Below are 12,650 nucleotides of genomic sequence, written 5' to 3'. Positions count from 1 at the left end.
AACCAGGGGGCATAGATTTAAAGTAAGGGGCAGGAGGTTTAGAGGGGATGTGAGGAAGAATTTTTTCACCTAGAGGGTGATGGGAATCTGGAACTCACTGCTTGAAAGGGTGGTAGAGGCAGAAACCCTCATAACACTTAAGAAGTATTTGGATGTGCACCGTGGCATACAAGGCTATGGACCTAGTGCTGGAAAATGGGATTAGAATAGATAGGTTCTTGTTTGACTGGCGGACTCGATGGGCCGAAGGGCCTTTTTCTGTGCTGTGGACCTCTATGACTCACTGTTGTAAAATCTTAACACAGGAGCAGAAAGGGACGGGGTGGGGGGGGGGGGAGGAGGTGGAATCTTCAAACACTTGAAATTAATTAAAATGTTCTTGCTTAGGAGCAGCAGAATTTTGGTCTATAGACAACAATTGTATCTTTTAACTAAAATAAAACCCCGCACAAACGGAACAACAAATACAAGGGCAGTTACAGAAACTGATGGCAGGGAAAACACAATCCCACTTTTTCCAACCCTTGCCTGGCCCAAACCACCTTTAAATATCACATGACAGCCTCCTCGATCATGTGACCCGGCTGGCTGCTCAGACTGTACCACCTTAGGAGGCGAGGAGGGGAGACAAGACTCAATTCAACATGAATTCAGAGAATTAACAAGAGGCTCTCTCTTGGACTGAAGTGAATGGATATTAAAGTGTTGCTGCTCTGTTAGGTTGGAGAGGGCTGTGTTTTTGTCTGGTTGTTTATTTGGGTCTGTGGGTGCTGGATCACCCCACCCCCCCTCTCCTATTTCTCAGTGGTTGGGGCCTGAGGTGGATACATTTCCCAATCAGCTGGAGTTTGTCACAATTCTTTCCAGGAAGAGGAGAGAGGGGCTGGAGTTGGAGCTAATGGCTTCCTTACTCTGTTGTGGACCCAAGCTGGCAGCTTGTGGAATTGTCCTCAGTATCTGGGGAGTGATCATGCTGGTGAGTCCCCTGCATCCCCAGTCTAGGCCCTGCCCTGGCCTCCTACCCTGTTCCCCTACCTCACTATTCCTCCCCTACCCTGTTCCCCTACCCCACTATCCTCCCCTACCCTGTTCCCCTACCCCACTATCCTCCCCTACCCTGTTCCCCTACCTCACTATCCTCCCCTACCCTGTTCCCCTACCCCACTATCCTCCCCTACCCTGTTCCCCTACCCCACTATCCTCCCCTACCTTGTTCTCCTACCTCACTATCCTCCCCTACCCTGTTCCCCTGCCCCACTATCCTCCCCTACCCTGTTCCCCTGCCCCACTATCCTCCCCTACCTTGTTCCCCTACCTCACTATCCTCCCCTACCCTGTTCCTCTACCCCACTATCCTCCCCTACCCTGTTCCCCTGCCTCACTATCCTCCCCTACCCTGTTCCCCTGCCCCACTATCCTCCCCTACCCTGTTCCCCTGCCCCCTTACTCTGCTCTGCCCCACTATCCTACCTTACCTTGCATTGTCTGCCCCCCTTTCTCTACCCTGCCCCCTTACCCTACTCTGCCCTGCCTGCTGCTTGCCTGTCTGCACCACCCCCTCCCCCGCCTGCCTGTTTCCCTACCCTACCCCCTGCCCGCCTGCCCCTCCTGGGCCTGATTCCTTGCTTTCTCCCCCCCACCAGCGGGTGACGAACCGATGATTTGAGCTCAAAATGCTCGACTTGGGCATGGGGCTGGTCATGGGAAAGGCCGCACGGGTTTAAAACAAAAGCCACAGTGGGGGCCCCAGCGAGATCGCCGAGGCCTGGGAGCTGGTGCTCGTTGTGGGGGGGGGGTGGGGATTGGTGGACCGATTTGTTTTTATTTATTTGGAGGCCTGTTTATGACCCTTTGAGTTTACATTCCTGAGCCTGCCCATCGTCAGGGCAGATTGTGCGTCTCACACGGAGCTTTCTGTGCCTACAGCTGGCCGCGTGTGCGATGCTGAAGTGTTGTTCAAGTGACCTGCGGTTCTTTGATGTTAAATAGTTGGACTGATTGAGACACCAAGTGTATGTCAGTGATTGTGAAGCGCTTTGGGAGCCTCTGAACTGGTGAAAGGCGATATATAAATGCAGGATTCCTTTCTTTCGCCCATCCTCTGCTGAAGGAATTCTTTTCTAATCGTGCCCTGTGGTGTTTCTCCCCCCTTCCCACCCCCTGGATGGGCAAAGCTGTTTGACTGTGGGAGGGCATCACTGTTGAGCTCAATCCTGCCCTTGCTTTCTGCCCAGACACGTTTGGGGGTGAGAGGGTGGGGGTGTTGCTGGGTGATGAGCAGGGCTGACTGATCGGCCCCTGTGCCACTTGCTTGCCTTCAACCGTTGCTTACCAGACTTGGCCGGCCAGGACCTGTTTTGGGTGGGTTTTCCGGATGAAGCTGGTGAGCTGTTCTGCAGTGAATCTCGAAGTGCTGATGTGTTCAACTGGCAGTCTCTGTGTATTTCCCCCCTCCACCGCTTTGACCAGTTTGGGGTTACCTATCCGAATGTGTATGGGAGGAGCCCTTTGATGTCAAATTTTTGTCTGATGTATTTTTTTAAATTTGTGATGTGGGCGTCGCTGGCTGGGCCCAGCATTTATTGCCCATCTCTAATTACCCCTTGAGAAGGCGGTGGTGAGCTGTCTTCTTGAGCCGCTGCAGTCCCATGTGGTGTAGGTACACCCACAGCGCTGTTAGGGAGGGAGTTCCAGGATTTTGACCCAGCGACAGTGAAGGAACGGCCGATATATTTCCATGTCAGGATGGTGAGCGGCTTGGATGGGAACTTCCAGGTGGTGGTGTTCCCCATGTGTCTGCTGCCCTTGTCCTTCTAGATGGTAGTGGTCGTGGGTTTGGAAGGTGTGATTTACACTCTTGTCCCTTCCCTGACCCCCACCACCCCCCCTCCAGAGAGAGAGTTTCCCTTCGTAATGTTAGTTTCTGTTCCTCACTCTCGATGTTTCCCGAGCTGTGCTTTCTGCACTGACGGCCGGGAGATGGTCACTTCCGGGCTTGGCGACTGCTTGTAAGGAGGCCGGAGGAGGAGGGGGCAGCAGGAACGGAGAGCTCCGATCGGCCGTGAAGAGGGCCCAGAGGGACGCCGAGGTTGGTGCACCCTCTTGACGCCGTCTGTCCGCTTCCCAGTGCGGAGAGGGCTGTGCCAGAGCGGGGCTCCCGGTGACGCTTAACCCTGGGCTCACCGCCACTGGCCCAAAGCATCGTCTGGCCAGGTGACAGGCGCTGAGTGTCCCCCCCTCCCCTTTCGAAAGGGACTGGGATGGTGTGTGGGATCAAAGTTGAACTCTGTCGGCTCTTCCTGTTTAATCTGGGTGACCCCTCTGCTCTCCTCCCCACCCCTAGACACTAAAAATCCCGCCGTTTGTTTGTAGGGTGGATGTGGAGAGTTTCCTCTTGCGGGAGAACCTAGAACTAGGGGGTCGCTGTTTAAAAATAAGGGAAGACAGAGACGAGGAGACGGTTTTATCTCTTGAGGGCCGTGAGTCTTTGGGACACTCTCTCCCTCAAAAGGCAGTGGATATTTTTAAGGCAGAGCTAGATAGAGTCTGGGCTACCGGGGGAGGGGCGGGTAGGCAGGAATGTGGAGTGGATGTTATACTTGGGTCAGCCATGATCTCATTGGATAGTGGAGCAGGAGCTCGAGGGGCCGAGTGGCCTACTCCCGCTCCTAATTCGCTTACTGTAAATTCGCCGCGTACGCTGATCAGCTTCATTCCGACAGCAGGGTCACCATTGTGGCTCCCAGCCTTCAACTGGTGCTCTCTTCCTGAGGGGCAGCCTCCTCGTCCGCCCACCCATCCTCGAGTTGAATCTTCATCGAGGAAGTTAAAATCAGGGCACCTCGCAAACCCTCCGCTGGCTCTGGGATGTCCTGGGGTCGTGAAAGGCGCTATAGGAATGCACGTTTGCCTGTCCCTCTGATTGGTGATGGATTGCTATGACACGGGGAGGGTTAGCTCCTGGAGTCAAGTGGCTGTGTCGGCTGGGTCCTCGCCCTGCGCCTGTTCCACCAAGTGAGGCATCGCGTCGAGGGGTAGTGTGAACGTGTTGTGTGCTGAAGGCTAAGCCCCCTTTCTTTGTGTCAGTTCTTTAACCGTCTGTGGCTGGGCAGGGTTTGGGGTTGGGGGGTGGGGTGGGTGGTGGGGGGGAGGCGGGGTTGTGAATTGCTGGGGAACGAACCCTTTAAGCCTGACCCTGAGCTGCCAGCGCGACTTGTATGTAGCCAGAGAGTGACGAGCAGGGAGGTTTCTGGCTAAGGTTAATCCCGAGGTGCCCTCCCTTGGTTCGTATCAGGAGCTGAAGGGCAGGGGCAACGGAGGCTTCAGGGGGGCAAGTGACTCCACCCTCTGGTGACTCTTACCCCTCCTCCGAGTGCTGCCAGCCCCCCCTCTTACCTGACCCCAGTGACCCTGACCGTTAGCGTGGACACTTGAGCCACTGGAGTGAGCCATTGCGGCAAGTCCTGGACACGCTTGGCGAATGCAGCCCAGGGTCAGTCACGTCAGAGTTTTCTATTGGCTCCAGGGATGCGGGCGTCGCTGGCTAGGCCAGCGTTTATTGCCCGTCCCTAATTGCCCTTGAACTGAGTGAGCTCGCTCGGCCATTTCAGAGGGGGGCAGTTAAGAGTCAACCACATTTTTGCTGTCTGGGTCTGGAGTCACGCGTAGGCTAGACCGGGTAAAGACGGCAGATTTCCTTCCCTAAAGGGGACATTAGTGAATTAGATGGGGTTTTTTTATGACAATCGTTGATGGTTTCATGGTCACCGTTACTGATTAAAATTAAGATTTTCCAAATTTTAAAAAATTATTATTAATTGAATTCCAAATCCCGCCATTGGCTGTGGTGGGATTTGAACCCAGAGCAGCATCTTGGGCCTTTGGATCACTAACCCAGTGATGTTAACCCTTTGCCACCATCTTTTCCCCCCTCTCCTCAACCCTCGTCATCCCCGTGTCCGCTCCTGTGATGTACCTCTATCCCGCACCAAGTGGACAGCAAGTTGACTCATTTTCCCGACTGGATGACCTTTGACCGACTGTTTACTGTGGCGGGGGGGGGAGATGGGGCCGGTTTTGCGGCGGTGCCCCCAGGGGTTGACCCTGTTAACACGTCTGCTTTCGCCGTCCATATTCCAGGCCCTCCTGGGGATCTTCTTTAACATCCACTCCGCCGTCCTGATTGAAGATGTGCCCTTCACCGAGGCGGACTTTAAAGAGTAAGTTTGTGCCGCGGGAGGGTGGGCGGCCTTGAGGGGGGCAGTTGGAGGGGCTGGAGGGTTGGGGCTTGACTGAGGGGCACGCGTGCTGCCCGCGTGGTCGCATAACCGGCCGGTCTTGGGGGCGCGATTGTGAGTCACGATTAAATAGCAGAGGGAGGCAGGGGGGAGATGGCGGGGGTGGGGGAGATGGCGGGGGTGGGGGAGATGGCGGGGGTGGGGGAGATGGCGGGGGTGGGGGAGATGGCGGGGGTGGGGGAGATGGCGGGGGTGCGTAGTGGTAATATGGCGGGTGTAGTAATCCCGAAACCCAAGCTCATACCATGGGTTCAAACCCCACCGTGGAGTTTGGATTCAGTTCGTGAGAAATGTGGACCTGAAGGTGAGCCTCAGTCATGGTGCCCATCGGTGCCCATCCTAACCCATCTGGTTCACTCGATGCCCCCTTTTAGGGAAGGGAAATCTGCCACCCTTACCCAGTCTGGCCTACGCATGACTCCAGACCCCACAGCCATGTGGTTGACTCTTAACTGCCCCCCAGCTGAAATGGTCCAGCAAGCCCACTCAGTTCCAGGGGTAATTAGGGATGGGCAACAAGTGCTGGCCTTGCCAGTGATGCCCACATCCCATGAAAGAATTTAAAGAAAAAAAGCCAAGGGCGGGAATACACTGTTTGGGGGGAGGGGGGGGAAAACTCGGTGTTCGTTGGATCTACGCGACCAGTAACGTTAAGGCGCTATACAAATGTAACGGCCCAGGGTGCTTCCCGGGAGCGATAACGATCCATCGGGACAGGTGAGCTTGGTCAGAGAGTTAGGTTTTAAGGAAGAGCCTGTAAAAGGAGGAGAGATTTGAGGGTGGAATTCCAGAGCTTAGGCACCTGAAGGCAAGGGGGCGGAATAGTGGAGCGATTGGGATCGACGGAGTGGGTGGGGTAGTGTGGGCTCGGAGGGGGTGGGGGGGTCAGTGCTGAACGGAGAGCAGAGATCTCTGGGATTGCAGGGGCTGGAGCAGGTTTCAGGGATGGGGAGGGAGGTGTGGGTGGGGGGGGTGGGTGCAGTGTGAGGGGCTATGGAGCGATTTGAAAACAAAGGTGTGAATTTTGAGACTGAGGCCTTGCTTAACCGGACGCCAGTGTAGGTCAGAGCGCCCTGGGGCGATGGGCGACGCGGGGCGGGTAGGACACACAAGAGGTTTGGATGACTTTAAGTTTGCGGAGGGTAAAATGCAGGAATGTTGTTGTTGTAAACCTCCAGCTGTCGTCACCATGTCCAATCCTGGGCACCGCAGCTCAGGGTATATTCGTCTTTGGAGGTACAAAGCAAATTCACCCGAGTGATACGAGGGTCTTGATGCTTAAATTATGAGGACAGGTTGTGCAGATTAGGCTTGTTATTCCCTCGAGGGTGGAGGATTTGAGGGGTGGTCTACTCGAGGGGTTTGAGACGGTAAAGGTGTTCAGGTCGAGAGAGAGAGATAGACTTGGGTGGGGGGGTGGTGGTGAAAAAGGCATATCGGACACTTGCCTTTATCAATCGAGGCACCGATTACAAATGTAGGGAGGTCATGTTGGAGTTGTATAGAACCTCGGTGAGGCCACAGCTGGAGTACTGTGTGCAGTTCTGGTCGCCACATTATAGGAAGGATGTGATTGCACTGGAGGGGGTGCAGAGGAGATTCACCAGGATGTTGCCTGGGATGAAACATTTAAGTTGTGAAGAGAGGTTGGATAGACTTGGGTTGTTTTCGTTGGAGCAGAGAAGACTGAGGGGCGACCTGATCGAGGTGTACAAGATTATGAGGGGGATGGACAGGGTGGATAGGGAGCAGCTGTTCCCCTTAGTTGAAGGGTCAGTCACAAGGGGGCATAAGTTCAAGGTGAGGGGCAGGAGGTTTAGGGGGGGATGTGAGGAAAAACTTTTTTACCCAGAGGGTGGTGAGGGTCTGGAATGCGCTGCCTGGGAGGGTGGTGGAGGCGGGTTAGCCTCACATCCTTTTAAAAAGTACCTGGATGAGCACTTGGCACGTCATAACATTCAAGGCTATGGGCCAAGTGCTGGTAAATGGGATTAGGTAGATAGGTCAGGTGTTTCTCACGTGTCGGTACAGACTCGATGGGCCGAAGGGCCTCTTCTGCACTGTGATTCTGAGAGCAGCCAGGAGAATGGAAGCAAACCGGGTAAATGGAGCCGGGGTACAGATTGTCCCCGGTCCGAATGAAAGGGGTGATGAAAGGGCTTGACGGGCAAAATGGCCCCCTCCAGTTCCTGCCGAGGTACCTGCTTCAGGGAAGGAGGCCGTGAGGGAGCCCGGGTGACCTTGCCGAATGGCGGGTGGTGGTCTCGGAAGGGCTGAATGGCCTCCCTCCTGTGCCTTGTGTTCTGGGGAGGGTGGCGAGCGGGAAGGGAAGGGGATCTAGGAAAAAAAAGGGGGAGGGAGCTGGTGCGGGAGGAGATGTTAAAGTGGCAGCTCTATCTGTGCTTAACCAGTTTGCTGTTTGTGCACCTCCCCCCCAACAGTACAAAGCCCCCTGAGAGAATCCACCGGCTCTACGAGCAAGTCAGCTACAACTGCTTCATAGCGGCTGGAATCTACATCGTCCTGGGCGGATTCTCCTTCTGTCAGATCCGTCTTAACAAACGCAAGGAGTACCTGGTGCGCTAGAGCCGCCTGTCTTATTTATTTAACCTCCTGCCGCCCTCCCCTTTTAAACAACTGCTGTCACCTCCCGCTCTTAAACCTTTTTTTATTTCCCCCGCACCCCCCCACCCAGTCTCCCCACCCCACCCCACACCCGGTGAAAATTGTACTTGAAATTTTAAACCACGTGTCGAGACGGTGTCGGGGGAGAGACTTGGACGTTGTTAAATAAATATCACGGTGTGTTTGTTCGTGATCTCTGGTGTGCAGAATGGGGGATTGAATCGGAACGTTGGGAGCCTCTTGTCGAGAGATTTCCCCCCCCCCCCCCCCCCCACCCCCACCTCGAACCCCCCCCACCCCACCCCACCACCCGCCATTTTGATGTCTCCCGGTAACTCCCGCCAAATCCTGTTCGTCCTAAAATGGCCGCTGGTGGGCCTTACCCACCCGGTGGTGTTTCAAAGCCCAAAAAGCCGGCTGCTTTGGGTGGGTGGGTGGGGGGTGATGTGATGTGGGGGTGGGTGAAAGGTGTGGAACGTGACGTTGAAACTCCTAAAAGGAGTAGAACCTTTCCCCTTCCCAAAGGCCTCATTGTGACAGCATTGGCCCAATTTTGCTACAGGAATGTCGCGAAGCTCTTTCACTCTAGAATTGGGGGCGGGGGGGGTGGTGGATGGTGGGGGCAGGTGGGAGTCAGATTCTCTTTTTTTCCCCCCCTCCCAAGAAAGTTGGGGATGGGCACCACCGTCAGACGCATAATCACATCTATGCGGCCTCCTCCAAACGTTATACGCTCGTTGCCGTGGAAGCGGGCCTACTCGGAGTTGGACCAAAGCTGGTAGGCCCAATTGGCCCTGAGTGGGTGCGGAGGAATTCCCTCTTATTTTCCACCCATTCCCACCCCCCCACCCCGCTCCCTGGCCACCCCCCTCCCCCATCTTTTACCCCGAGGACCGAAACTAGCTTTTGTGGGGTGAGGAGGGGCACAGAAAGCAGAGGCGGACTGTGGTTTGAGTTTGTAGTGCAGCCATGTTCTCCCCCTTATCCCCCCGGCCACCCCCCGGCCACCCCCACCCGCCGTTTTGATTTCGGGTGATTCCCATTTCCTTTGCAGCCCAATCCCTTCCCGACCAATTCCTCACAGCCTCAGAATTCCGCCTGTATTGACGCCGGACCCTGAGTCACGAGGGTAGGATCTGTCTTTGAGAAACTGTGTGTAGGTGTCCGTGGTCCTGTCTGGAAGTGTAAATTGATGAGTAAATCCTGTCTTGATGTTAATGGTGTGGAAAAACACTGCCTGTTGCTGTACAACTGTAAATGATCCATCGTATGAAATCCAGGGAAATGCAATAAAATGGATGAAATTCCGAGTTCTCTTTAGCCCAGCGATTTTATTTATTTATTTCTTGCCTGCCCTGACTCTTCAAATTAAATTGGGATGCCCTGTGGATGTGATGTGTTCATTACTTTTCACAGAATAGTACTCGGGGAGTCGTACAGCGCCGAACGAGGCCATTCAGCCCACTGTACCCATGCTGGCCCTTTTGAAAGAGCAATCAAGTCAGTCCGACACCGCCCTCCTCTCCCCCCCCGTTCTTCCCCCGTAAGCCTGCAAATGTTTCCTTTTCCCAACTATATATCCGATTCTAATCTCGAGCTACTGCTAAAGCTGCTCCTGCCACACATTCGGGTGGCGCGTTCCAGACCCTGACAGCTCGCTGGGTTTAAAAAGAATTCCCCCCCTGCTTGCCCCCGTGGTTTATTTTTCACCGTTTATCCTTCTCGCTCGCCCATGGGGGACAAGAGCTCAGCTCTTTTTTTTTTTCTCCATGTTTAAACTTAGACTCTAATGAGCTCTGGAACCGAGTGGCCCTGGAGGAACCCAAACTGAACACGGGTCAGCAGGCTATTGGTGCCTCAGTGCTGCTCGATAGCACCATCGAGGACACCTTCCACTACTTTGCTGGTGCGTCTGTCATTACCTGTAGCAGGGGCCCTGTCACAGTAGCGTTCATGTCACAGGCAATGTCAGACTTTGTGTAATGTGCTAATCCATCTGCAGTGTTACGTTCAACTTGATAACAGCACAGAGAGGGGAAGCTTTACTCTGTATCTAACCCTGTGCTGTACTTGTCCTGGGAGTGTTTGATGGGGACAGTGTAGAGGGAGCTTTACTCTGTATCTAACCCCGTGCTGTACCTGTCCTGGGAGTGTTTGATGGGGACAGTGTAGAGGGAGCTTTACCCTGTATCTAACCCCGTGCTGTACCTGTCCTGGGAGTGTTGGATGGGGACAGTGTAGAGGGAGCTTTACTCTGTATCTAACCCCATGCTGTACCTGTCCTGGGAGAGTTTGATGGGGACAGTGTAGAGGGAGCTTTACTCTGTATCTAACCCTGTTCTGTACCTGTCCTGGGAGTGTTTGAGGGGGACAGTGTAGAGGGAGCTTTACTCTGTATCTAACCCCGTGCTGTATCTGTCCTGGGAGTGTTTGATGGGGACAGTGTAGAGGGAGCTTTACTCTGTATCTAACCCTGTGCTGTCCCTGTCCTGGGAGTGTTTGACAGGGACAGTGTAGAGGGAGAGGAAGCTTTACTCTGTATCTAACCCCGTGCTGTCCCTGTCCTGAGAGTGTTTGACAGGGACAGTGTAGAGGGAGCTTTACTCTGTATCTAACCCCGTGCTGTACCTGCCGTAAGCAAAGCCAAGGTGGTGCACAATGAGCATGTTCCCCAGACTAACACTCTCACCTTCTGGACCATCAAAAACTCAGAAATACACACTCGAACCTCCCACTCCGACAACTCAAAGCTCTGAGGCAAATTGAAGCAGTGAAATGTGTATTTTTTTAAGTGCACCTCATTAGATTTATTTGATACCTGCACATCGCGAAATTGCATTTAGTATTCCATTTTATTTTGGATTATTGCTACTTCACCAATTTATACCGTGTTCGAGGTGTTGCTGTTTGCCAGTCGTCTCAAACAATGTGTTATGAATCCTCTTTAAAATCCTTCTGTCTCTTTGATATGATTGTCAAGAAATTAGCTTCTTTGACCCCCCGTCATAGTGATCACTCTGGTCCCCTCTCTGTACTCCAGCGAAATGGCTTTGTTTGAGTTAAAATGCCTCCGATATTCAGCGTTTAATCGACACCTTTCCCTTTCACATAAATGCTGATTGTCGTCTGGGGAGTTTATTTTCCAAAACAATAGACCTGAATGTTGCCGTTTCCTCGGGTAAGGCTGAATAGGGTTGGCTCACACAGGGGTAAAAATATTGTTCATGTTAGTGCCCCTCGTTCTTAATGATGCACCACAGGCTCTGGGGGGGGGATTAGGGAATGTGCTGAGTCAAGAATCTCAGAAACAGCATCTCGCCCTCGGTTGCTCCATCGTTTTACAAACCTGCCAGACTTTTCGCATTAAGTTGTCCGTCGCCCTCACGATGTTAGGGATCGAACTTCACCGCGCCAGTCCCTTTGTAAAATATCCAAAACAAAAATACCTGGAAAAACTCAGCAGGTCTACAGCATCTGTGGAGAGGAGCACAGTTAACGTTTCAAGTCCGTATGACTCTTCAACAGATCTAAAATATCCAAAACTCTAAAACTCCTCTAGCTCTGGATTCTTGAGCATCCCCAGCTTCCCTCGCTGTGTGATTGGCGATCGTGCCTTCAGCTGCCTGAACTGAGAGTCCTTCCCTTAACCCCCTCCACCTCCAAGACAACCCTTAAAACCTCTCTCTCTTTGACCAACTTTTGCACACACCTCCCCGGTTATTGTCCTATGCGGCGCTGTGTCAAATTTCACTTAATAAGGTACCTATGAGACGCCTCGGGATAGTTTTGTTACATTAAAGGCGCTACAGGAATGCAAATCGTTGTTGTATTTAATTATTTCACGGGACGTGGGCTTCGCTGGCCGGGCCCAGCATTTTTATTGCCCGTCCCTAATTGCCCCTCGAGAAGGTGGGGGTGAGCCGCCTTCTTGAACCACTGCAGTCCCTGTGGTATAGGTACACCCACAGTGCTGTCAGGGAGGGAGTTCCAGGATTTTAACCCAGCGACAGTGAAGGGACGGCCGATATATTTCCAAGTCAGGATGGTGAGTGGCTCGGGTGGGGAATTGGAGGGGATGTTCCCATATGGCTGCTGCCCCTGTCCCTTCTATATGGTGTTGTAAGAGTTTGTTCAGAGTCTGACTAAGAGGTGTGGAGGTTTATATGGCTGAACATTGAGTATTTATTGGTTGCACTTCACTATATACATCTCCAGTGTATAGCCTTAGCTAGGTACTATCTCTAAGCTGGCTTCTGTTAGACTCTACTGTAAGCAGTCCACTATCATGTGACTCTCTACAACATACTGTGGATCATACTGTTCCAGTCCCACATTAAACCTTGCTATGCCAAACCCAGAAGGAAAAAACAGTTCAGACCAGTACTCGTATTTCCCGGTGTTTACTGGTGTTCCATTATAAAGTATACAAGACCAGTTCGGACCAGTACTCGCATTTCCCAGTTGTTAATTTTTCTTTCCTTTCTGGAAAAGGACCCTTATACTACAGGTGGCAGAGGTCGTGGGTTTGGGCGGTGCTGTCGAAGGGGCCTTGGCGAGTTGCTGCAGGGCATTTTGTAGATGGCGCACACACTCACACACACACTGCTGCCGCTGTGCGTCGGTGGTGGGGGGAGTGAATGTCGGAAGCTGGTGGATGGAGCGCCAATCAAGGGGGGGCTGCTTTGTCCTGGATGGTTGTCGAGTGTTGGAACCGCACTCTTCCAGGCT

The 12,650-nt window shown here is 53.2% G+C and overlaps 1 protein-coding gene across 1 annotated transcript; it reads left to right on the top strand.

The window, feature by feature from the left end:
* Window positions 1-812: 812 nt before the first annotated feature.
* On the top strand, window positions 813-9,242 carry rnaseka (ribonuclease, RNase K a). The gene is made up of 3 exons (XM_078533888.1): window positions 813-976; window positions 5,140-5,219; window positions 7,739-9,242. Exons 1-3 carry the CDS (start codon window positions 899-901, stop codon window positions 7,881-7,883), a joined length of 303 nt encoding a protein of 100 aa, XP_078390014.1. The 5' UTR covers window positions 813-898; the 3' UTR covers window positions 7,884-9,242.
* The last annotated feature ends 3,408 nt before the right edge of the window (window positions 9,243-12,650 follow it).

This window comes from Cetorhinus maximus, chromosome 34 (genome assembly GCF_964194155.1).
Source record: "Cetorhinus maximus chromosome 34, sCetMax3.hap1.1, whole genome shotgun sequence".
NCBI lineage: Eukaryota > Metazoa > Chordata > Chondrichthyes > Lamniformes > Cetorhinidae > Cetorhinus > Cetorhinus maximus.
This window is presented reverse-complemented; position numbering and strand designations above follow the sequence as displayed.

What these genes read in the sequence shown, in the direction of transcription:
- rnaseka (XM_078533888.1), top strand. Translation starts at nt 899, where the DNA reads ATGGCTTCCTTACTCTGTTGTGGACCCAAGCTGGCAGCTTGTGGAATT. An exon ending in TCTGGGGAGTGATCATGCTG is followed by an intron (nt 977 to 5,139) that starts GTGAGTCCCCTG and finishes TCCATATTCCAG; the next exon opens with GCCCTCCTGGGGATCTTCTT. An exon ending in ACCGAGGCGGACTTTAAAGA is followed by an intron (nt 5,220 to 7,738) that starts GTAAGTTTGTGC and finishes CCCCCCCAACAG; the next exon opens with TACAAAGCCCCCTGAGAGAA.